The sequence below is a fragment of the Hippoglossus hippoglossus genome, chromosome 12 (assembly GCF_009819705.1).
Source record: "Hippoglossus hippoglossus isolate fHipHip1 chromosome 12, fHipHip1.pri, whole genome shotgun sequence".
Classification (NCBI taxonomy): Eukaryota; Metazoa; Chordata; class Actinopteri; order Pleuronectiformes; family Pleuronectidae; genus Hippoglossus; species Hippoglossus hippoglossus.
The window spans coordinates 7,212,346-7,237,863 of NC_047162.1; the positions used below are offsets into that span (position 1 = coordinate 7,212,346).

A 25,518-nucleotide genomic window follows, 5' to 3' on the forward strand; every position below is an offset into this window, starting at 1 on the left:
TGTGTCGAGTGTCACTGAAGCGAGACCCTCAAACACACTCTAAATGCCTCCAACCTGCTGAGCAGAATAAAGTAAAGGATGATCATTGACATTTAGCCCTCTAAAGTGGGGAGTGGAAGGTGGAGAGGAAGCTGAGGCTTACTGCTTAGATGGTAATCTAATGAAGTCCAGCAGCTCTCTGTGTCACTACATCACAGCGTTGGCCTATACTCTCCCGTCCTCTTTGTGCTTTTTACATCCAGAGCCGTGAGCTCACCTCTCAAGCTGAGGGAGCCTGCGGGCCCTGGGGACTCCAGCAGCTAATGGAGGTGGAGGTGCGAGATGGGGAGTGGTCAGGCTCGCTGAGCACCCCCTGCAGCCAGTCTCATTTCATGCTCTTTGGCCCCGCTTTGCCCCGGCCTCGCAGTTAAATGTCAATCAGTGGCACTGGGGGGACTGGCACAGCGGAGTGGAGAAATGGAGAGAGGGGGAAGAAAGCAGTGGAGAGAGAGAGAGAGAGGGAGAGTTTAGGGAGTGAGACCTTTACTGTCGTGGTGATAGGACAGGGGGATCTTGAAAGGCTAGCAGCTGGGCTCTCCAAAAAAGCCAGGTCCGCCACCCTGTGACGCTTTAAAGAGCAGCACAACAATGGCCGTCTCAGCACATAAATAATTCCTGCATGCTAGAGTGCGCATGCATCCACGCATGCATACTTACAAAACGCATGTGCCCTTAGTTATATAAAGCCTATACTGTAAATGACACTCTGGAATGACTTAAGAATTGTGTTAAAATCTTTAAATTTTTGCGTGTGCTGGAAAAACTGTGCAGTTCTCTTTGTTCCCATTCCTCACACCCCCCCCCCCCCCCCCCCCCCACATCTAATTTTGCCGACCTTGTCAAATGTGTCTCTGTGTGTTTGTTTGTGGCAGTGACAGAGTGATCTATTCTCATGCAGTATTGAGTAGGTTACGACCTAGACATCTTGTCCTCTTCGTCTAACGCCTCCCCATCTTCAATCTCCACTGACTTGTGTCTAACCCCTGCACTGATACCTCCGCCGTCCATTTTAATTCCACCGCGAAGGGGAAAAAAATCACTCTGTTGTATGTTAACAAAGGGGCCTAAAGATAGAGGGCCCAGATTGTGTGGAGGTATTTTCCCCTACTCCTCAGTTTAAATATATTCAGTCGTTTTAAGCCTCGCTGATCCCCTCCCTCTTTCTCCAACTCTCAGATGTGAGACAGACGGAGGGGCCTGACCGCTGGCCAAGGTTAACAGAGCCTTAAACTGTGTTTGAGCTCGGCATCACACGCCCACCACCGCAGAGATCAAACACTGTTCTTCTCCCGGCTCCCACTGACAACTCTCAGCTAACTAAACTGTCTCGCTTCTCCTTTCTTTGGCCCGTCTGCCACGAACTGGATCCAGCCCTCAGCAGACCTAATCAGACTCTATGCACCCAATGTGAAAGCTCCCAGTGTGAACCAGTATGAACCTTCCTACACCTTCACATTTTCATCCTGAATATTTGAGCATGGTGATTGATCGGTTTGAGGAGCGTATTCCTCTTCAGCGGCAGTATAAAGTTATTACTAAGCATAGAACAACTTGTTAACCACATAAAGATATGGTGAAAGTTATTGTGTTTACTTTTCTTGTAGGCATTGTCGTAGTCTAATCTAAATTCCTGCCATCAGCTCCTCTTTCTCATCAAGAAAACAGCTATTTCATCACTGTCATGGCAGATTCTGTTACATTAGGCTTATCCTTCTCAAAATACATGTCATCAGCACTCCCTCTACCTGCCCATATATTGATATGTATAAACCTTTACATGGTGCATACAGCTCAGCTTCAGGACTCAGAAATAAACAGTGATTCATGAGCACCACTGTGTGGCACAATGTAGAACTGCAGTGTTTGGTTTGGAATGTGTGTAGCAGCAAAGAGCTACGCTGCAAGACCATGATGCATTATGGTTTTGAATTTGGAACACATGATTGGCCTGTTGGATGCAAATCATTTGTCAGACTAAATTCAGTCACGTGTGGTAGAAATCAAAAAGTACAAGAGGTCTCTTTGTTATTGTAAATATGTCCCATCCCACTTCCTCCTAAGAGTGAACACACCTTTGAGATGTCATCAAAATGTGAAGCATGGCCTGTTTTGGAGCTGATTACCTTTTTTGTTCCTGTTAATGACTTTTGAGTTAGACAACTGAGAGGCTGATCCAAATTACCTGACTCACACTTTGAATATAGCCTGTTGAGGAAAGCTGAGACAGGCCCGACCGAGCTGGTGTGATTGTGCTGCGAGGCCCGTCCTGTCCTGACAAGTCTGCCGCTGCTGTGCACGACTTTATTGTCTCCCTCCTGTGACTTTATCGTAGCCTCAGGGAAGGTATTCCACTCCTTCCACTCTGCCACACACGCCCACATACTCTCAACTGGTGCACACACTAGTGCAAGCACTTCACACTTGTTATATGGGTGTGTTTTCTGCTGTGCAAGCAAAGAGCGCAGAGGAAGCAGGCATAATGACAGCCAGTGTAAATATGAACCCTTGACACTCATGGACTCTGTTTGATAACTGAATAAATACTGTTGATGAAGAGGTGTAAGCTGCATAAGGCGTGAAGAAGAAGAAGAAGAAGAAGAAGAAGAAGAAGAAGAAGAAGAAGAAGCCTCCCACAACAATATATAATGAACTCCCTAACTTTAGTATTTTAACACATCTCTGCTTTCGTGAGTACAGGCTGACCCAGATCACTCAGAGAATGTAGATCATTCTGTCAGTCAGATCAATTATTCATACAAAGATGACAGGGCATGCTTGCCTTGTCTTGAAATGCCCGAGACATAATCTAGACAGTTGCTTCTTCTTTTTAATGGCCGGGATAATGTGCAGCGTTAAGTAGACAAAAGCTATAGTCAGCAGTTTAATCAATGAGAAGTCGTCCTTCCCCCGTCGCTCCTGCTCCCTTCCTTTAAATTTAAATTTATTTATTTATGAAGAAATAATTAAATAGAATCTGCTGCATCTTACGCATGCAGCGAGGGTTTCACTATGCCCAATAGGGGGCTCTGTGCTTCCATTTGAGTTCCATATTGGTTGAAGTACTTCAAACTTCAAAATGAAGCTTGTTATTTCCAAATATGATATATTACATTTTTAATTACAGTGATTATAGTGTTCATAAATTTAAACAATAAGATGGGTTCACATTCAAGCTCATGCAGGCAACAACAGATTGTGAGGGAAATGGTTCATTGCTGAAATTTTTCAGTGGACTGGCTAACATCACATAAGGGGAAATGACAAGAATATGCACTTTCTGTATAGTTCTGCATTCTTTTTTTAAGTAAAACAAGTGGATGTCCAATCTAGGAAGTCCTCTTAGAGTGCTTTACAGTGGACATACCATATAAGATCATAAAATTTAAATCACTTAAACTAGTTAAAACATTTATGGAAACGAGCAGAGGAAGCGCAGAGCAAATCTAATGGCTTGTGCTGTTGTTCATGTTGTCATCTGCCAGTTAAATTGATAATGAGATGAGATGCGACCCAAAATCTGATGTCCTTTCAGTTTCCTGGGGGACGACATACCATATTAAGGTAATGGCTCAAGAGTTTCATGATGTCTTATCAGTGTAAGCTTTGAATAAGACAAGACCTTGGACTGTGGGCATAGGAAAGTAGACCAGCCTTGATGCTAACCTATTGAAAGCACAGGAGGACTGTGAGGGGTTTGGATCTGGCTCAAGAAAAAATGTATTGACTAAAACAATATACTTTGAAAGAAGATGTAGTAGTGCAATTACACTGCCGGGAAGATGCTGTGCACTGTGCCAAGGTAATTTGTAGAGATAGATAGTTTAACTTGGTGTGTGCGGATTATACTTAAGTTTGAAAAATGTTGGAAGAGAAATAACCTAAAATACAGAATGTTGACAGCCCAGAACCTATACAAGTGATCTGAGATCCTCCTACTGTAGACAGCTATGCATGAAGATGAACAAGAGTATTGTATTCACAAGTTTGATGAGGTATTGAGGACATTAAAGCAAATTGACTGTAAGCCATCGCAGAGTGTGTGCCTGTGTCTTGGCCTCTAATGCTGTGGTACAGCGCTCAGCAGCAGGCTGTTTGAGTGAGTCCTTATTTAACCGTTAAGACATTATTTTCGTAGAACAAGAAAAGATATGCATAAAAAGTTACAACCTCTTAACTCAGGGTATATATCAGTGAATAAAGCTTTAAACCCAGACTGTAATGAAATAATAAGAGTAATACACTATTTTGTAGAAGTCGACACTGGGAAGAGGCACTCTGTTTCATAGAGAAATGAAGAAGACGTTATACATGACATCTGACCATTTCCTGGAACACTTCTTTTATTCTGTGTTATTGCGCATTTATGTGGAACACTTAGTTTCTTCAACAGCTGAGCGAGACATTTAGTTAATGTTGGAGTTTTTGTGTATTTCGGGCAATAATGGCCGGTACAGTTAGTTTCTGAACGGATGTTTTAAGTCAACAAGCTCAATCCTTTCATCAACCTTCGATGATGAGGTCAGAGCTGTAATATGGACTCTACAGCTTTTAACAGGTAGACAGACAGACAGACAGACAGACAGATGGGTAGGTCTGTCTGTCTGTCTAAGTAGGTGGACAGGTAGGTAGGTGGAAAGGTAGGTAGGTAGGTAGATAGGCAGATAGATTAGTAGGTGGACAGGTAGGTAGGTAGGTAGGTAGGTAGGTAGGTAGGTAGGTAGGTAGGTAGGTAGGTAGGTAGGTAGACATATAAGTAGGTGGACAGGTAGGTAGGTAGGTAGATAGGCAGATAGATTAATAGGTAGGTAGGGAGGTAGGTAGACAGATTATTAGGTGAACAGGTAGGTAGGTAGGTAGGTAGGTAGGTAGACAGATTAGTAGGTGAACAGGTAGGTAGGTAGGTAGGTAGGGAGGTAGACAGATTAGTAGGTAGGGAGGTAGACAGATTAGTAGGTGGTTAGTTAGACAGGTAGGTAGGTAGGGAGGTAGGTAGGTAGGGAGGTAGGGGGGTAGGGAGGTAGGTTGACAGATTAGTAGGTGAACAGGTAGGTAGGTAGGTGAACAGGTAGGTAGGTAGGTAGGTAGGTAGGTAGGTAGGTAGGTAGGTAGGTAGACAGATTAGTAGGTGAACAGGTAGGTAGGTAGGTAGGTAGGTAGGTAGGTAGACAGACAGATTAGTAGGTGAACAGGTAGGTAGGGAGGTAGGGAGGTAGGTAGGAAGGGAGGTAGGAAGGTAGGTAGACAGATTAGTCAGTGGTTAGTTAGACAGGTTGGTAGGTTGGTTGGTAAGTAAATAGGTAATTGGATGGATGGATTGATAGATAGATAGATAAAAAGAAATGTCTATCAAATGAGAAATTATACACAATTAACTAAGTAGACTACATGAATAAAAAAGCGTGTGGATCATGTGTAACACTTGCAGGCTCTCTGTGAATCAATCGCCTCCATTAAACACTGTGCAAACAAACACTGGGGTTTGTTACAAGTCTTTGAAACACGCCCATCCCCTTGTTGACAGATGGACGTGACTAATTCCTGGCAAGAGGGGGCGCTGTTACACTGACCGTGAAGGCTTCCTGCCCGAGTCTGGGTTCAAGACATTAGCGTGTGTGTCTATGTGTGTGTGTGAGAGAGAGAGAGAGAGTACCCAGTGAAAATCACCCGGAGACGGGCTCAGACCGTTTTTTTTTTTACCGTACCAATGTGTGTGTCCCGTGAATACATCGCACCAACGCCGGCGGAATCATCTCACGGACACAACAGCGTGTCGAAAATGAGGGAATAATCGGGAGGGAGGCACACGGCGAGGCTCGTCTGCAGCTAACGTTTGGTTCAACTGCGAGTGGGAAGCACAGCTGCTGGCTACGAAAATGTCGGGGAAAATAGAGAGCAAGCAAGGTAAGCCCCTGCTCGGCCACACTTCAGCGGATAACGGTTCTCCCCAGACGGGGCACGGGCGGTTCGAATGTGTCCGTGCCACACTTGAACGTGGCTCCACATAAGAGACGTGTCCGGTGTGGATGGAGGTTTAATAGGGCCTTTTATAGTGCTTGTTCTTTTCTCGACTGTCCAGTTATAATAACCGTGTCGGCTAGCTGCTACTAGCTGGGGCAAATGGCTTTTCTGTGCCGTCCCAGTCTCACGCTATCCGGTGGTGGCTGCTACACTGACCGGGAAACGGTTAATGTTGTTATAACTCCAGCAGAGACAGATGTCGTCTGGCTACGCTAGCCCCTGGAAATACCGTTAATGTGTGCTAACAGTCCATAGCTTACAAGGCACCGGCTTTTCAGCGTAAATACACCTCGGTTTGGTCATTGTGAAGCAACACTAACGTCCAAAGGGGACATGTTAAATGTCCACTCTGAAACCACCACTTCAGGACGTTTGAATACAATGTAAATAAGGTGTGTGGTGTTGTTTTCCTGTTGTGTAGTTGCCCGTTAGAAGATGGGTTTGTAACGGAAGCTAGCAGCGGCTAAGGGTTAGCTTCTCGGCAGCTAACGCTAGCTGCCGTGTTACCTCGCAGTGCACTGGAGTTGCATTGTGTTCACGCCCATGACTGTGGTGTGTGTGTATTTGTGTTGTGTTGATTTCAACGGTTGTGCACGTGGCACCCCCCTCCCGTTATGTCTACCGGCGCCGTTCATTGTTATGCATGCAGCTGTAAAGGCAGAATAAAGCAGCGCAGAGCTCGCTGGGTGTGAGGGGTGGTCTCCCCGGTGGAAAAGGTAACTTTATACCCGCCAGCTACACTCTCGCATCCCATCCCACCAGCTGTCTCCCACATACACACACACACACACACACTCAGTAACAGGCGGGGAGGGGGCTTCATCCGCCACTACCTCAGTCATTCTTCACGGGCGTAAAAGTTTCCGATTCCGATCGTGTCTTGCAGACAGATGACTACATATGGTCACAGCTAAATGAAAACTCCGAGCCAGTCTTGTGGATTCTCCTTCACTGCTAAGTTGATTACAGTGTATTTGAATAAGAGTCACTATTTATAAACCAAATCCATTAGATCGCCCCGACATCCTCTCATGTGGACCTGCTCCCTTCTGTTTACTGTTTCACTTGTTGGCCCTGTTGTGTCGTCTTTCGTCCAAATGAACCCATCGATCCCAAATACCGTGTCCCTGGAGGACACACCTGGCTGGCTGCCACTGAAACAGAGAGAAGGTGCAAGGCAAGGGGGGGTCATGCTGAAAAACTGCAGGCATCGCTTCAGTGTGGCCTTGTTCAAACTTTTACTCAGAGAGATGGAGAATGAGGGTACGGATTGGTCGACATGTATGGTGTTAAAAGGAGTCTGTTGTCTGAGTGTGTTTAGGGTGTGGAGACTCCACAGAAAAGGGACCAGTTTAAGATCTTGACAGGGAGAGATTCATTCACTGGTGCCATGAGGAGCAAGTTTAAAGGGAAAGGAGTTGGAAAAAGTGAAACAAAAGTAAAGTGTTGATTCCTGCGCACAGATGTAGTCATGGGTTAAGTTCCAAATAACACATTCCGAATGATACGATGTTCCCAGTGCATTCAGAAGCTGCTTTCAGACATGCACTGGAATCCAGATATCCTCTTGAAATTATCCAGAGGGGCTGTATGTGAGAGCGCAAATGTCTAAATCAATTGCTGCGGACATTCTCTGAAGTTTCTCCTGCTAGCCCTCTAGTTAAAATGGCAGATAATGTCAGAGTGAGAATACAGCAGTTTATTGTCTGGAGGATTTCACCCTGAGCAAGTGAGCATGTTAATGACGTCTCTAACATGCACTGGACGCAAAACTGAGAAAACAAAAGAGCACAAATATCTCTTGATGAAAAAGAGGTGCCACACATTTAGAAGACGCACAAGAAGAATTGGAAAGTCAATCAAATTTGAGAGTTTTGGTGATAAGGGCAGATGCTTGTGCTGTAAACAAAAACGTGTGGTTTCTCCAGCAGACTTCATACATAATGTCCTGCCTCCTACATACTCTACCCAGACTACACCCCTCATCTAAATAATCTGTAGGGTTTTCTGTTGTTATGAGTGCATCTCATATGGAGAATCTCTTGCTGCATTGTTCATATGGGAAAGGCAAAGTCTGGAGAAAGTTCGGACCCAATTGTTGGCACATTTTCTGGAGTTCATGTCTGAAAACAGCCATCGACGCCAAGCTCCAGCAGGAGAATTCCTGTTGAACTGCTGAATTCCAAGCTGCATCAACATACTGCCTAATTGCTATGGATACAGTGTCCTGCTGTCTCTGACCTGTCCTCTCTTAGGGGGTAAACACTGACGCAGCATTACCTGCTTAGAGTTGACGTTGCACCCCTGCGTGTGGAGTTTAGGTAGGATGTCACCTCACAGGGCGAATCGAGTGGGTGGGTTCTTGTGTCTGCTGCAGCACTGAACCCCAATCTGTCTGTGTGTACGCCACCCGCATGACTTCATCACTCAAGCAGCTAAAACTGTAATGCGTTAAATGATTCAATGTCTGTGCTGATGTTGCCCAAAAGCGAATGGCAGCAGCCAAATTTGCATCTCAATGCTCTCCCCAGAGAAAAGAAACAGGATGGAGAGGACTGAAATGAGTGTGTGTTTTTATTTGTCAGTTCACATCCGCACACTTTTGTATGGTGTTTGACATGTTAGAATGGATTTAGATAAGGTGGCTGTCAAGTTATTTATACTGTAAAATAAAATAAGGATACAGTAGGAACTTGAAAAAGTAGGGACTTCAAGAGCTTTTAACTAGTCCTGTCTTTATTTGCACTTAATATTTGTTAATAACATGGTTAGGTCCAGGCCAACTCATATTGATAGCTACTATGATTGGAGGTCTCTTTCTTTGTGGGTCAAACTTCTATCTTCTATCACTTGTATTCGTGCAAAACCAGCTGATAGTGAGTGATAAAAAGGAACGTTCGGCTGTGCTTGTGTTGTATGTGAAACAGAAGTGACCTAATTAGCAGTGACACGTTTGAAGGCAACCCCCTTTAAACCGTCTTTCTTCATTTGTGACATGGTCAGATTTTTGAGAAAAGGGACACAGACTTTGAGTAAAGCAAACGCCCTCAGTTTCACTTTGCAGAATAAACCCTGCATCAACTTGTCAGGAGGACATTCCTGAAGAAAGATGCATTAGAGATGCACCAGAGTTTTGCTGAGACAAAAAGTATCATACTATTTACAACATCTTCATTGACACAAATCATTACAAAAGTGAATGGCTTTTATAATACCAATGGCAAAAATAACTGCTCCTTTATTACCAGAATATATGGACTGTGTTCACTTTGCAAACTGAGGTTTGTTTTATTCTGAGGATAAGTAGAAGCATTAAATCCTAACTATCAGACGCCCTTTTTCCACACTGTTAAAAAAAGTTCTATGCTGGAATATTTTTGAAACCATGTGTTATATGCAAGGATGTTGCACACTCATTTGCCACTTAGTTGGAGGAAATAAGAAAAATAAATGATCGTGAAAGTGCAGTTTTTTTTATCTCTGTCTGATAAACGTAACTGTCTGAGTCACGTATAAACACACAACTCCCTGACCAAAATAAAAGAGCCTTAACTGAGGCTTTATATCTGTATTATCACAGTTACACAATTATTATTTTTCCCACAGGGACCCTGGTTGTGACACACCAATTTTGGCACGTCATTGTATGTAACAAAGTTGTGGGAGTAGCAGTGTTTTATAATGTGCCAGTAGACTTGTCTCTTACTGGACAGTGAATGGGAGTCACATCTTTATTTAACTTCCAAATCAAGTGACAATCTGTGTATGAAGAATTCCTTGAGTTAACACTGAAGCGTAAGTCAAGTTCACAGCTTTGTGTTTGCTATGTGGCTGCTGCATCGTTTCAGCCTGAAATATCTCCTTGTATGATGTACAGAAATAGCAAGCCCCACATGCCTTAGTCACCAAAACTCTGAGCAAGAGCTGAAGAAGTCAGATTACAAAAGGGTTCCCCGGACGATTAGGCATGTGCACATTGCTGATGAGGGATCCCACTGCCACAGGGTCTTGGTTTGACATGCTGCAATTTTGAGGTTTGGTGGCAGCAAGTATTTCACCCTCCCTCTCCCACAGAATGAGAGGCTTGCTGTTCCCATATCGGTTTAGCTGTGTTGTAATTAGTTTTTTTGTGTGTGCTCTGTATGGGAAAGCAAAAAAGAGGCAGGGAATAGAGCTTAGGGAGTGAAAAGAAAGAGGGTGGAGAAAGGTAGCACAGTGATGGGAATCAAGTCTCTGCGCAGGGCCAGTATTGGGGAGAGAGATGGATGGATTACACGTTGGGTAATCGCTGGAGTAAGGCTATTGATGAGGAATGGAAGGCTGCCTGTGGCATCAACAACATGAATATTTTCAAGGCCGTGCTGCTTTTAACATCTTCAACGGGGATTGTTTTCGAAGATCTCATATGTAATTCAATCTGACTTCCATTTGCGGGTCATATTCATCTCTCTACATCCATCTGTGCTCTTGAGACTGTTTTCTCGGAGGGGATCGTCTTATAAGATGATGCTTCACTTGACTTCACTGCTGTGTGTTGGCCTACATGCCAGAGAGCAGGTCATTTACTCCTGCAGGTGGCCCGCTCTGCTCCTTGTGTCTCTTCAATGCATCCCCACTCCAGATAAATGTGGGTTGAACCCTCTCCAGGACCACTGATGACTGCTTTGACGGCTTCACCGTTCTTTCCAGGATTACATGATTCTAGCTGTATTTAAACATTTGCAAGAGAAGTGGGGTTTTTTTGGGTTACTTTTTAAAATTTTAGTACCTCTTGCCTGCTCTTGGTGCTATTTGTGGATCTTTCCTCTAAAGTGCAGCGTAACGTGGCTGAGTCAAGTGAGGATGATCATGAGGAGCGGTTAGTTTTTGTGACTAACTCTCAGCAGTGCTATCCAGTGATAGCTGTGAAAATGCCCGCCTGACGAACAAGTTTTCATTATAGAAAAGGTCTCAAGTATCAGTATCAACCCGGACTAGAAGCTGTGTGGATTTAGGCCTCTTGGATGGGCAATATAAGCTGGAGGAGCCAGGCCTCCTCAGAGGACACTGACTCCTCTCTACAGGGGGATCTAGATGAGGACACAGGTAAAAACACACGCATTCATAGTAAAGTACTTCTCCTATTGAATGCATGCTCAATAATATCAATGCTAGCTGTTGTTGGAAAGCTTTGCTGCCTTTTATTAATGCTGACATCAGTCCCTTGCTATTAAGTAAACAGAGTCTGGGCACTTAAGAAACCAATTTATTTAAATGGCAAATTTTCAGCCAAACAGTCAAATCTTCTGTATTTTATTTTTGTACTTAAATGATAATAATAACAGTGAAGACAGTGGATATAGTGTTTTGATATTCTATATATTCTCCACAATTCAAACAGCATTTTACCGTGCGCACACTATACATTTATTCAATGATTTTTTTGTTAAATAGATGCATTGTTTTTTGGGGGATGTGTACTTCTTTGTTTTAATGCTGCTGTTTCCACTTTGGGAGCTTTAATGTAAAATTGACTCTCTGGCAGAATGAAATGCAGGGGACATTCCTCGCTGTGCTTTTTGTGTCGTGTGGCTTTACGGAAGGTGCTCATTTGCTCTGCTGAAGTCTTGGGCGGACCCAGCCCGGAGCAGGCTGCCCTGCAGGGCCGCAGCCTTCCATCACAGGCTGCCTGTCTGCCTCATCACCTCCAAAATTTGTAGACAGAAGCCAAAGCTCCTCTAATCTTACCTGCTAGTGTGCCTATATGCTGCTGTCTAAATCCAAAAATGGTTTTGGTTACACAGTGCATCTTGGCATGTTAAATCCAGGCGTCCTGCCTTGCTTCACAAGGGTAGCTGAGCCACAGTTTTGAGGTTAATAATATTTGATTTATTAATGTTTGTTGTTTGAGCTTGTGCTTTGCCTGTTAAGCTGTGTTCACATCCACCCTGATGAGCCAGTAGCACATATAGCCTCCATAATTAAGGTAGTGAGTCCATCATTGTGTAATTACACACAGCCAAGTGCCATAATACTTTTGTTTTGAAAACACACACTCTGCGGTGGGCTCCGTCTAATAAATCTGTGCATTTCAGCCCAAGTACGTGTCAGAGTGTTGTCTGTGTACCCGGTCCTGCCCAGTGTCAGTAGCTGTGATGGTCCTCATTAGATACCATTGGAGTGACTAATGTGTTTCCAACAGGCAGACAGGTGGGTAGGAGGTCTCAGCTCAGCTTCAGACGTGTTGGCCATGCTGCACTGCAGTGATCCACCAATGTGTTGTACCACTGTAAAAAGCCTTGCAGTACATTAGGCTTGACTGCAGTGATGCTCCACTCTTGGTATTACCAATGGCATGATTCCAGTTTCAACGTTCATATAAGTGGAATCAGTCTCAATTCAGATTCACAGTGTCGTCTAATCTTAATATTTACTCCTTAGATGTCAAGGTTGAAGCATCACATTACCAAACCCAAAGTCTTCATCCATTGTGATACAGTACATACTTAAAATCTGAAGTCTAAGTTGATGATTACTGTAACTTAAGCCCCTTTAACTCTTAACACCCACTAAGATCAGGCATTTGTCTGCAATGGGAATGAATCAAACAGCATTCACTCCCGTGTCAAATGACTCGGCAGTAGACAAGGATTTAAACAGCTCCGGCTCGGATTTGCAGCGATGGAAACGAGACATCCGGGCGAATGTGTGAATTTGGCAAGACAGCGAGATGCGATAGCAGTTTTTGGTGCTTTCGTGTCGTCGATCATGATGCACTGGAGGAAAAAACAGAAAGGCAAACTCTTTGCCAGTAGGGCAATCGGAAAGGAGTAGGAAATGAGTCAATCGCCCTTTTTTAAGTGGGTTTAGTCACTTTAAATTACCTGCGTATAGCCGATTCTGGAGGTATTAGTGGTTCAAAGTCCTTTTTTCTTTTTATGCTGCAAATTATTTAGATTAATTGAATGAGTCTGGTATGATATGGGTAAATTAGTCTTTGATTAGATGTTATAGAGCTGACAGTAGCAGGAAGTAGAACCCCTATTGAAAACTCTACATGTATCCTGTAACGTTTTCTTTCACTTCCTCTTTAGCAGTGTGCTTTTGAATACAGTCATATTTCCCCTGAGATTTGTGTTTTCATGTCAGTTTGAAATTTAGATACAGTGTTTGGCAGTTTAATTTGACAAAAATGCAGTATAGTAATTAAGTTTTTTTTTTTTTAATGCACTTGTGACCTGAGTGCTTACATGACATATACCATAATGACCCCATCACGGAGAATGATAATAAATAAATATTTTGTCAATACAATTTTCTAAGCAACCAAAGTACAGTGAGGAGCAGGGTGACAGTCAAAAATGGTGAGTGGCCTCAAGGACCGAAAAGCTTTTTTATGTCACATGTCTGTGTGTGTGCTCTTGTATTGAGGGTGTCAAATCATTAAAACCTGTGGGTGGCATGGCTGGGTCAGGGAGCTGGCCGACAATGAAGGGGATGTCCCACAGTTGCTGCCAGTTTCCGATTCCAGTCTAAATCAGGAATGAAAAGAGAAGTTGACATTGCTTGCAAACAAGTCATGGTTGTTGTGAAGGCAGACGTGGGCGGGTGTGACTGTGTGTATCTGTGGGTTCCTGTTTGGGTGAATGCATGATTCTAAATCTTTTCGTTTTATATTGTGTTAACATACCAACCAGTATTTGACATACTTTCATGTAGACAATGTTTATCCTGTCACTTTGACTGTGGCTAAGCCCATGGCCCTGTAGGCAGAATGTGGACTTTCTGTTTGAGTGCGTCAGCCTTCACTGACCCACTTATTCTTGGATGTTCCTCCCCTCACAACCTGAATGATAGAATGTTACACTGCAACACTACAACTCTGAAATAGTTCAACATAGATCAAGTTGGCTCCTGCCAACAGCTAACTTTGGTTTGAAGAGGTCAAACAGAAAACATCCTTAATTCAACACAGATACTGACTCTTTGTTCTTCATATAGCTCTTATTCATGTTGGACTTTAATGAGACCTGAGCAAGCACATGCTCAGACTGTTTACATTGAAGATTGAAATGCATATTTTGAACAATACCACAAATGTTTCCTTTTTCTTTGTGTTAATGAAGACAGGTGCCTCAGTTCTTTGAAAGGTTCTCCAGAAGCATCTTTTGTTTCTCCACTCAGTGCTGCAGCTGCAGCAAAAGGACATTTACATTTATATACTCAGACTCCTGCAGTAGTGGAGGATGTATCCCCCCCTTACAGTCATTTCATAAATGAATCTGAATACATTGAGTGGATTTTTTTTATAGTACCAGATGTTTATCAAAGAGCCCACCAAAATGACTTTGTAAATCATTTTGAGTATACATGTACATAGATTTTGGAGTTCTTTATGATAGACGTTTGCAGCTATGACACATGTGCTTGGTTTTGTGTAGTAAGTGTGCTGCAGTGTGTCTCCATGCAGAGAAAATCCAAAGGATTAAACATCAGTCGATCAATTTTCACATTAAGACTAGTGATTGAAACATGCTTTACTTGTGTGCATTAAAATTAAAATAACAAAACAAAAAAGAAAGGAAAAAGTTATTTTATTGTGTGACAGATTATTCATCACTGACAGATTTTCAACAACCTCTACCTAATTATAAGTGACGAGTTTTGTTCTTTGTGAGGGACACATCCAAGCCTATTTTGTAAGAAGCTGTGGAACAATCTTAATGCAAAGAGTTTGTTTTGCCACAATCAGTCAGAACCGCAAAAGTGGATGTATTATGGTGCATGTGTCCGTCAGTCCTGTCCAAAGCTGTGTGTTTGCACAAAGTGTCAAGAGGTTGACAAGCAGCCAGATGTACAGACAAGATCAGCTTTGTACAACACTCTAACACGGGGAGAGTGGTACCACTCCCCGCTGCTTGAGGCCATTTACTCACAACAAGAGCGCTGCTGCTTATGCTTCTTCTTCTCTCTGTATCTGTCTCTGTCTTATACTCAGCCAATGAAATGATTGGTTCTCTTGTGGCCGTTTGTGTGAGGGATCAGTCTCCTATCTCAAGTGCTTTATAGTGCCTTTTTTGACTCGTGCTCTCATGCCAAACAGCTGCTCTTCAATGAGAGCCAAGTGCTGCGGGGGTGACGTCTTATTGTAGGCCAACCCAGAAGTTAGCAGCACCCCGTTTCCCTCGACTAAGAGCCAATGGGATTTTTCCACTGGCTTTTGTATTATTGCTGCACCTCGACAAACAAGTTATGACACTCGTGTGTTTGATTAAGCATTTACCAGCAGTAAAAAGCTAATGTTTCGCTATAAACGGAACTACACCACTGTTGAATGTTGAATTTGATTTATCTTTTTCACGCCAAACTGCTTTGTGGTATTGTTGTGTGGTGTTTCTAGCGCCAGAAGTTGAACAGAGCTCCATTTTTATGCAGGGACAGAGGCATCATTCAATCAAATCACGTTTAAATAAACACTCGAGTGCAGGTGCTAGCAACTGGCTAACCTGGTGTGTCTTCATCTAGTCGTGGATTTTATTTCCTGTGTACTTGTCTTTGACACGTCATTGTTAGCTAGCATGGCATGTTATCATGAAAGCAGGCTGTGTTGTGTGTCCTACGCTTGAAACCGTAATTGTTGTCATTGGCTGTGGATCAGGAAGTAGCGCTATATAAATACAGACCAGTTACATCTTGTGTTCAATCTCTATTTTTGTGTTTAATATTTATTTCTGTGCCATTGGAGGACTAGCAAAGTAAGAATTTCATTATACGGTGTGAGGCCTGTTTTTACTGTGCCTATGACAATAAAGAATCTTGAACCAGCACCAAGCATCGGGCACACCCACCGTCAAGCATTTGTGCAACACATGTGTGAGTGCAACATTACCTCTTCTGCAAAAGTGTTTTCTCTTACAAAGCAATAGTGTCATTTGGTTTTGTCCACAACAACTTTTTTTGTCTCATTTAACTGTCTTTTTAAGACACAAGCTTTAAAAAAATATGATTACCTAGGTATCTATTATTCCATAACCTAGATAGATTAAAAAAAATCCATCGACTGGATGAGTGAACTGGAAAAATGTTAACTGATTTCCAGTTTTAAGTCTCATTCCTGCAGCACTCTCCTATGAATTCATCTTCGTAGATCACAGGGTTCTTAGCTGTCGCATTGTCTCTGTTCTGTTACTGCTTGATGCTCGAGATACTGACATGCTGGGTATTTATAGCACTTTGTGGTTCTTTAGTCTGTTGGCTTCACCCAAGGTGAACCTGCTCCGTGCCTGTCGGCCTTCTCTCTCTCTGCTGATACATTCGGTGTAGAAAGCGAGCTTTAAATGGAATGCTAAAAAATGCAGTAAACCACTGTAGCCAGAAGGTCACTTGAAGGATCAGACAGCTTTGAGCGTGTTTGTATTGGGTGGTTGTGTAGCACAGTGAGCATCTGTCTTTTGTGTGTGTGTGTGTGTGTGTGTGTGTGTGTGTGTGTGTGTGTGTGTGTGTGTGTGTGTGTGTGTGTGTGTGTGTGTGTGTGTGTGTGTGTGTGTGTGTGTGTGTGTGTGTGTGTGTGTGTGTGTGTGTGTGTTTCCAAAAAACATAAGGCTGGTCTTGTTTAGGTAAGAAAAGTTGTTAAACAGGGGAGCTGTAGAAGCACATGGGTCGAGTCCAGGCTGTTGTGGACTGCGAAGTTTGTTCAGTAAAGAGGGAGCGGCTCTCAATGACGGAGACGAGCGACAGGAAATCGTGCCAGTGGCTTTGGCGTCGGGAGGGAAGGAACAGGAGGGGTACCCAGGATGGTGTGTCCATGTGTGTGTTGTGTGATTTCCCACTTTCAGCGCTACATGTGCTTGCACTGCCCTCAAGTAAAACACTGTAAATACACTGTCAGTGACCTCATTCAGTCCTCATGTCACATTCGTGGAATCATGAGCTATCACTGCTTTGGGTTCCTAGTTTCGCCAAAAGTCAATATCACAGCTACAACCAAGGATTATTTTCATTATTGATTAATGTGATGATTATTTTCTCAATAAATTAATTGTCTGCTCTTCAAAACTTGGGAGAATATGTAAAATATGTCAAGGTGATATTATCAAATTATCAATTAGTATTGTCTAAATTTAATCCAAAACCTAAGAAAATGTATTTTATTATAAGGTAATGTAGAGAAAAGAAACAAATCGTTACAAATGTTAATATGGAATTAATTGAATAATTAGTAATAGGTTATCAAAACAGAATATTTTCCTGTTGATCGATTAATTGCCTAATTGTTTCAGTTTATGTAAGTTCATTTAAGTTCAATTTAATTACAGTAACTGACAAAGGATGGTGAAAAAATGTTAGCTCAATTATCTCGTAACCCCTGTATTCTGATAACAATAAGGAAGTGATTAATTATGGGAAATCTCATAGTAAGTCAACATAAAAAATGTATCTTAGAGAAACATACACTGGACTTAATGTAGTACTGATCTGCTCTTGCTTTAATAAAGTCTGCATTTTATTGTCACTCCTAGACACAAATATAATTTCTTTAGGATAATTAATTTAGAAGCAGAAATATAGTAGATTTGAGCATGTAGAAGCTGTGTTTACTATTTGATTATATCAAGTGAAAGTGTTTCTTATTTTCCTCCAGCGAAACACAGAGGCTTTCAAGTTCATGGTCTTTTAATTTTTCTGAAGGCTATGAGATTTTATAGCTTTTAACGATGTGGGGCATCAAAACCTTCCCGCCCGTGTGTTGTCGATGCTGTTGAGAATGGGGCATCCCCTCTGCAATCCTTTGCTCGTGGTTGAATAGTTTTTTTGTGTACTCATTTGTTTCTGTCTGGGGATGTGGATGCTTGTGCATTGTGTGTTTGTGTGTGTGTGTGTGTGTGTGTCTGTTGTGTGTAGGACAATTGAGTGACCTAGACCTCAGGGCTCCCTCTGTAGCTTTCAATACAACCTCAATGATCTGCCGTGCCAAGTGCTCCCATGAACTACTTCCATTTGCTCTTCGTGTGCCTACCATGAGACCTCGACCCATATTGAATCCATCCAACCAGAATTACAACTACTGGCAAGCAAAGGGGATTATTTGAATATTCATAATAACTTAAAGGTCAGTCACAGCCCACAGCCAATGCAGAGCGGTATAAATCAGTACTGTTTGTGGTCTTTGCAATGCTAAAGCATCCACACGCAGGACAACTATTAAATTGCTGAGGATTTAGTTGCAGTTACAGAAAAGGGAGGATTGAATGGGTAGAAATAAAAAAATAGCTTAGGGGTGGGGGCTAATAATATGGCAGCAGAACCACCAGGAGTCCCAACAGTTTATTTGTACAAAACTGTTTCCCCGAAATGCAAACACTGTGGTGTTCACCATCATCACACAATAACTGGAAAAGAGGAAATCTGTGGGCTAATTACCAACAATGTTGCGAATAAGAACAACACAGCAGTTTGAGCCACAGCAGTAGTGGCAAGGTACAGAGGCAGAGAGAAATTCAGATTGTTGAAAAGATGGTGTTAACGCTGCGCACACAGAGAGCCTTGGAAGAAGGAGTTTTGTTGGCTTCATAGTTAAACAGAGGAGGCATTGAGGCTACAGACTTGTAAATGTTTATGCCACCACACAATACACAGGCCTAATGGTCCCACCCTCTTCCAAAACACTGTTCTCTGGGCTGCTCACCCATATTTCATATAATATAAGGTCCTGAGTCACAGTCATACAATAGTGAACTAAAAATAAGAGATAAAATATCACTTTATTGATGCTTGTCGAGGAACTTGCCATATAAATACAGATTTTATTCTAGAAAAGTGTCAATTTAGTTTCATGTCATGTCTCCATAGAGCATTAAGTACAACAATTTATGTTAAACATATACTACGATCCTGAAAGACAAACCTTCTCTTTGTGATCTTTGAATATAACCACAGCCTCCGAGGTCCACTGTGCCATTAAAAAAAAAAGTCTCTGCCAAGATTTACTATTTATTTCTGTCGCCCATGCATCAGGAGTTACCCAGTATAATATTTGACAGTGAAACACACCCCTTACTTTCCAAATAGCATATAATAAAAGCAATAACTATAGACACAGCTCACCAGTTGTTTAGTAATTATTTAAATAGTTATTTGGAATCAAACATTTCCCAGATGTTACTAATATTAACATATTGTAATGTCTCATAAATAAAAAAAAGGAATAAATCCTTGAGTCTGTGCCAGTCAGTCTTCTGTTCATATTATAATTTTAATAGCGTCATAAAAGAGATAACATCAGTCCTCCAGTTAGAAGAGTTAGACTATGAGTGATACCACTGTTATGACAGTGTGACTTTCAGAGTCAACAACAAGTACATTCGATCTTCACACACACCCACCAACCCCACTTTTTGCGCATGATCCACATCTCATCTGCATGTTGTGTAATTATTGACCTGTGAATAGTCGGGTTTAACCTCAGTAGCCTTAAACCAACCCATAGTTGTTTTAAGCTTTTATTACAGCTATAAGACATTCCATTTGTTTTCCTTTACTGTTGTGTATCAAACCCAGTTTTTTTTTACTGTCATGGTGCTGCAGCAGTATGACCTTGTGACTTTATGCGTGAAAAGTACTGTTGTCTAACAATGCTTCAGGCTACTGATTTATTGCAGTAAACGACAGAAGACGCATATTATAGATCTTACTGCGACAGACCGATGCATGTTTCCCAGAGTGCCCTAAAAAATATGTTTGACCTCAGATCATTGCATACATACATGGCAATTGCCATCTACACTATAGTTTAGTGTCGCACAGCAGAAATGCAGGTCTGTGTAGTTGGTTTCATAGATGGATGCATGACTTATAAGTTTGTTTTAGTGTAAATTAATAATGGATTCTTCACACTAACTAAACTGTTGATGTGATCAAAATATTTGGATGTGATATCATCTTGTTGGACTTCGTAATAAGAATACACCATACAAATAAACAGACTCAGGAATGCAATTTGTGCTAACAAGAGACTATACAGTTTTTTCCCCCCGTGCCTCTATATGCTGCTTGTTGCTTGTTATGGCTTATTGTAATATATTTTCATTGCCAATGAAGTTGAGCTATAGTTCCTTTTTAGATGTGTCATGGGGTGTTAAGTGAGGGTATTTAATTTTAGGTTACATTTGCATTTTAAATGTTATTCTCTCATTTTCTGAACTTTCTTAGCCGTCTAAAGTGGTTAGTGTGGTGTGTTCCACAGAGCAGGAGTTCCCCGAAAAGACGCCTACTGTGTCACATCTTTGGTCAAATGTGAGAGCAGATTGCACGCAACCTCTCAAGGAAAGGATTTTTGGCATCTCACTGACTCTCGTTGACTTTCACATCTTCATGTCACACAAAGGGCTCAACACAGATTACCAAACAGCATCTCTCTAAGCAGTTATAGATCTGGTTGTGTGGCCACGCTCTGTTAGCCATGGTTGACCAAGCTGTCTGTTCCCATGCAACCTAGCATGCAGAGCACCTTCTTCACCACTTTGATATTTGTCCCTGATCATTTACCCATGGTTTGTGGGGCTGGTTGGCTGGTCAGTGACATAAACTGACTGGCATGTTTGTGGAATCTGTAGATAACCTAAGATATTGGAGTAAGTGGTTGTTATGAAGTAGAGGTCAAGAAAAGACAGAACCTCACATGCATTTTCTTTCAGACAAGAATTGAAATCAAGATAAAATATGTGATTTTAGTGAAGTAACTAATGTATTAAAACATACTTCAAAATGTATGAATCTGTAATCTTGAAAAGGTATTGCATGTTATAAATAAGCCAGAAGAAAAAATGTCGCTTAAGTGAAGTATTCATTTAATGTCAATTAAACTTGGAAGTTGGTTGGCTGTCTCAGTATGTTGGCCCTGCATTAGGATAGTGACCTATGCAGGGTGTACACCGCCTCTTACCCAATGTCAGCTGGGATTGGCTCTAGCCCCTCCTGTGCAACCCTTAAAGGATAAATGATGTAGATAATGGTGGATGGATTGACTTTAAAGTAGCTCATCATTCTTTCCATTAGAAATTGGTAATAGCTGATTGTAATCCCTGATGTAATTGCTCAGATGCCATGTCACAATTATTCATCGGTTATGTTAATTGTAAGACTTGAGAAGTAATTTAGAAGTGAGTTGCTGAAGACAACCAGTATTTGGAGGTGCCATCTCTTGCATTTATAATTTAATTGTCCACATGAAAACATGTCCTAAGTGTCTCATTTACTCATTTGTTAAATGAAATACAATAGACTGTAAGTGGCTTGAGCACTTAGCATCCACTGTATCTCATTTACTCACTCAGTAAGTGAACTGGATGCTTCCAGCGTCCCCGTGGCTCAGTGTTGAACAACCTAGTCAAACAGAACAGCTGGAAAACTGTAAAAACCCTTCACCGGACCTCTTCCTCCATAGCCCCCCCATTCAACCATTAACCAGGGACACGTTCCTCACCAGGGCTTCCTCCCTGCCCTTCCCATTCTTGGTCTGTAGCTACACAACACACCGCCTGCTGTATCCTGCAGTGGTGCCTGTTGATAAGTGAGAGCATAAAGATAATTCTTATTGAAAATTGAACAGAGCCAACAGGAAGCCAACCACTACAATCGAGAGAATAAATAATTCACTAAGCACTTAACTATTTCCTGTTGAATTTTTCTCTCTTTCCTCTTCATTTTTCTCCTCACTGTTCATCTCGCGTGCCTCCAGCTTGCATTCCACTCTGTTGCACCACAGCAGGACTTGCCTGTGGAGAAACGATACTTGGCTCTGTGTCTTCGCGGTTTTTGTTTTACAGTGTAGCGCACAGTAATTCACTCACTATGTTGTCGTTTTTATGAACTAATAAGTCCTCATTCCAGACAGAATCACTAGTAAACAATGAACTGTCTATTTAAATGTATACCATAGCAGGGTGAAGCTTCTGTCATTTTCATATGTACCAAGAATGAATGCAGCTGACTTTTCAAAGTACAGAAAATAGTATGTTACACCAATTTTAGCTGATGCTTTAAGGTGACATACATTTAATCCAATTATGGCCCAAGCTTGTATCAAGCATGGTTAGGAAAATTCAATCTTGGGTCATAATTCTGTAAATATATAAATATGACACATTATCCTATATATCCGATCTGAGCTAATAGTATTAAAATACATTGTGTTATTATTGTAGTCTTCTAAATATTACCTCCACTAAGGAGGTTAGGTTTTCATTGGCGCTGTCATACATGTAGAGGGCACCGACCAAGATGTCAAGAAAGTTTGTGGTGATAAGAGCTGACACCAGTGTCTGTGATCTCCGCAGCCGAGTAAATACATCACTTCCTGTCTCTGCCTGCTGCACCCGGCTTGCTCAACTCGAGAACTTGATGCTGCTGCGAAGGCGTCTGTGCAAAAAGACTTCTGCTGTGTTGTGCATGTGTGAAAGGCAAACTGAGGTTAAACCCCATAGCCAATTCTAGGGATTTTACCCACAGGTCATGTCTGAAAACGCCTTTAGTTTTCCGGGTAGTTTGTAGAGAGTAAGAACAAAATGTAATAAGATTAGTCCGCCCAGGCTTCGCACATCATTTCAACTGTTTGTTGTCTTGTCCTGTCTTGTTGAGGAGATTCTTACATCCTTTTAACCACTGTACAGTTTGCTCGGTCAGATGAGTTATTTCCCCCTCTTGCCTTCTTCCCCCACTCAACAGCTGGCCCAGTGACCTTTGTGACCCTTGTTGCAGTTTTTTTAGCAGCCTCTACAAGTCCATATACGTGGGACTTGCACACACTTTCACTGAGTAGAGCAGGAGGTGACAGCTGTGTCTGTAACCTAAAACACAGCCTCCCCTGTATCCCTGTACCATGTCTTCATCCTATTCTGAGTGGGGGTGAGACCAGCTGTCCAGTATAGATCACACCTGTACTGAACAAGAACCAGATCAATCTGCCAGTCTGACAGCTCTTCAGTCAGATCTGGACAAGCTCATGTGTCACTGGTGATCAGTTGTGTTGTAGGGATCCTGACCAGCAACTGGGATCCTGGGATTCCCCTCTGAATTATTCTGCTGTTTATCTTCTGTCCAGAGTTTGGGTCAGGCTCCAAGAATAGTGCATACTGTATCTAAATGTAAAGCTTTAGTTGTTAATGTGTATTATTTCATCGTCTCAGTGCATTCTGAAACAAATCATTTAAAGAAAACTATCCGTGCAAAAGTCGGTGCAACCACTTGAACATAAGTCAAAGGTTTTCACACTAACTTCATGTCCTGATGGTCTGTGTTGCCCATAAAACCAACCGAGCACAATTTATATATACACAGAAATCGACCCTTTCCTGCTCGCAGACCCATGTTCTATTACACTCTTTTTTTGTTTATAAGTTTTTAGTGTTTCAAGTCATTTGAAGAAAGTCTCTCTGTCTCAGAAATGTAAAAGCTTAATTTTGTCATTAATCCTTTCTTTAAACATGATCATATTTGTTTTTTGATCTGCAATTTGTGCTCAAATGTCAAAGTCAGATTTTTGACAGAAATCGGCAGCTCAGCTTAATGACTGAACGTAACACAAGTTAAGATCTATTTTAGTGATCTTTAACATCTACAACCTGAAAGAATTGTTCTTGTGGATGTGTGTTGTGGTAGGGGAAACCATGGACATGTCGGATTTCCTGGTAGGATACTAGATGTACCTGGATGACTTGAATCCATGTATAACATTTAAGAAACAAGGTCAGGTCCATAGTTAATCTGGCAAATGAGAAAATATGAGCGCACTGTGAAATGTACTTAAAAAATCAATTTAAGGCGTATAGCATAGAGTTGATTGTTTGTGTTTGCCATAAGCACCCATAAATTTAGACCCTGTGTGAGTTCAGCAACTATAAGACTCCCGGGAACTCTACTTCACAACAGACTTGTGTGAGACGTCTCCCAGGCTTTGTTCAGGAGCAGTTCAGACTGGAGTGTTTGTTTTACATGTCCCCAAGGCCTTTCTGAGCATCTCAAAGTGTTTTAGCAATTTAGATGCCTCCAATTTAGATGCTTATGTTTTATAAGCGAAATCCTTCTCTATTTATTCTTAACAATCAATCTTAAGCGATTTCCTCATTTTTCTTTTTTCGTATGTCCTTCACAGCATCATAAAAAACATACAATTTGAAAAAAAAATTGCTGCCCGTACCAATTTAGAAAGGGAACAAACATGAGCCGAAATGTCCACTGTAATTGTACTCTACGAGTGACTGTGAGGTTATAGTGTAACATTAGCTGCTTTCAGACATGCACTGAACTATTTGGGATATTTTTCCAAAATTTTTCTAGAGGGGCTGTACGTGAGAACAGAAAAGTCTCAGAACTTTTACTGCCAGCCCCTTAGTAAAATGTCCGGATTATGTTGAGGCAGCCCATGTAAGAATACAGCTGGAAGATGTCCAGAAAATTCACTGCTAGCAAGTGGACGTCTTGTCGTTTCTAATGTGCGAAAGACATAAAATACTTCAGGAAAAAAAAGTCTTAGGACGAAGAAGATGTGCCAAACACAGGATGCTGACAAAGATGTCGATTTGGAAAGAGAAGATAATCTTTTGTGAAGCAATAAGGGGGCCACTGGGAATCAAAAAGAAAAACATGTTGTGAATTATTGGGTCCAGACTGGGTAAATTGTAGTATTCATTTCCAATCCGACCCTTTACACTCTTTACAATGCAATTTTAAAGCAGTATAAATCCAGATATTGGCTTTAAAGAAACATTAAACTTGTGCATGAAAATATTTTGCAGGGGTGTTTGACCACACAGTGTTTAGGAAGTACTCCAGTACAAAGACGTGTTGTGGCCTGGGCAACTGAAAAGGGAAAAAGGGAAAAAAATTTACTGAGGTTTCTTTCAGTCTTTTGCTTGGTCCATGACTAGTCAGATTCAGTGCGAGAGACATTACAACCAATGACATCACCACCTCATAACTGTGGACAACAGCACGCAGGCATCAGGGGAGAGCAGGAGGGATGTTGGCCTCTCTATGGAGGATGGATGCTGAGAGGCGTACATGACTATAACAGAGCATGTCACTGTATTCACCGCAACCCCCCCCTCTCTCTGTCTGTCTTGCATTTTATTTTCTTCCACCCTCTCTGACTTGCTCTCCTTCACCCTCTTCTTTTCTTTCTGTTGATGATGTCATGCTGAGCCAGACGAACTCGAGAGGAAGAGGAAGGGGAGGGAGGTGTTAGAGAAGTGAAGCAGCGAGCAGAGTAGGAGGGGAACCAGCCCTGTGTGCATGATAAACAGCTGAGCCACAGGAGCTGCGATGCTGTCTAAGGGACCAGATGTATTGATCATTCCGGTGACTCACCATGCTGACGTCACCATATCTCAACCCAAAGTTGCAGCTGCAAATGCGCTCATAGTCCTTCTGGGCCTGTTGAAGCTGAGATTGAGTGCGAGGGACCAGCAAATGGTGACGTTAACCGCA

At 42.0% G+C, this 25,518-nt stretch overlaps 1 protein-coding gene across 14 annotated transcripts in view; it reads left to right on the forward strand.

The window, feature by feature from the left end:
• The first annotated feature begins 488 nt into the window (after nt 1-488).
• The window catches only part of rapgef1b (Rap guanine nucleotide exchange factor (GEF) 1b), a 47,558-nt gene continuing 22,528 nt past the window's right edge, over nt 489-25,518 (forward strand). For 13 of the 14 annotated variants that reach the window (XM_034601989.1, XM_034601997.1, XM_034601998.1 and 10 more), the window contains exons 1-3: nt 489-504; nt 3,370-3,372; nt 5,677-5,940. In XM_034601989.1, coding sequence (XP_034457880.1) covers nt 5,913-5,940 — 28 coding nt within the window. In that variant the 5' untranslated portion in view covers nt 489-504; nt 3,370-3,372; nt 5,677-5,912. Of the gene's footprint in view, nt 505-3,369; nt 3,373-5,676; nt 5,941-25,518 lie in introns of those variants that run through there. The other variant, XM_034602002.1, reaches the window with a different exon arrangement.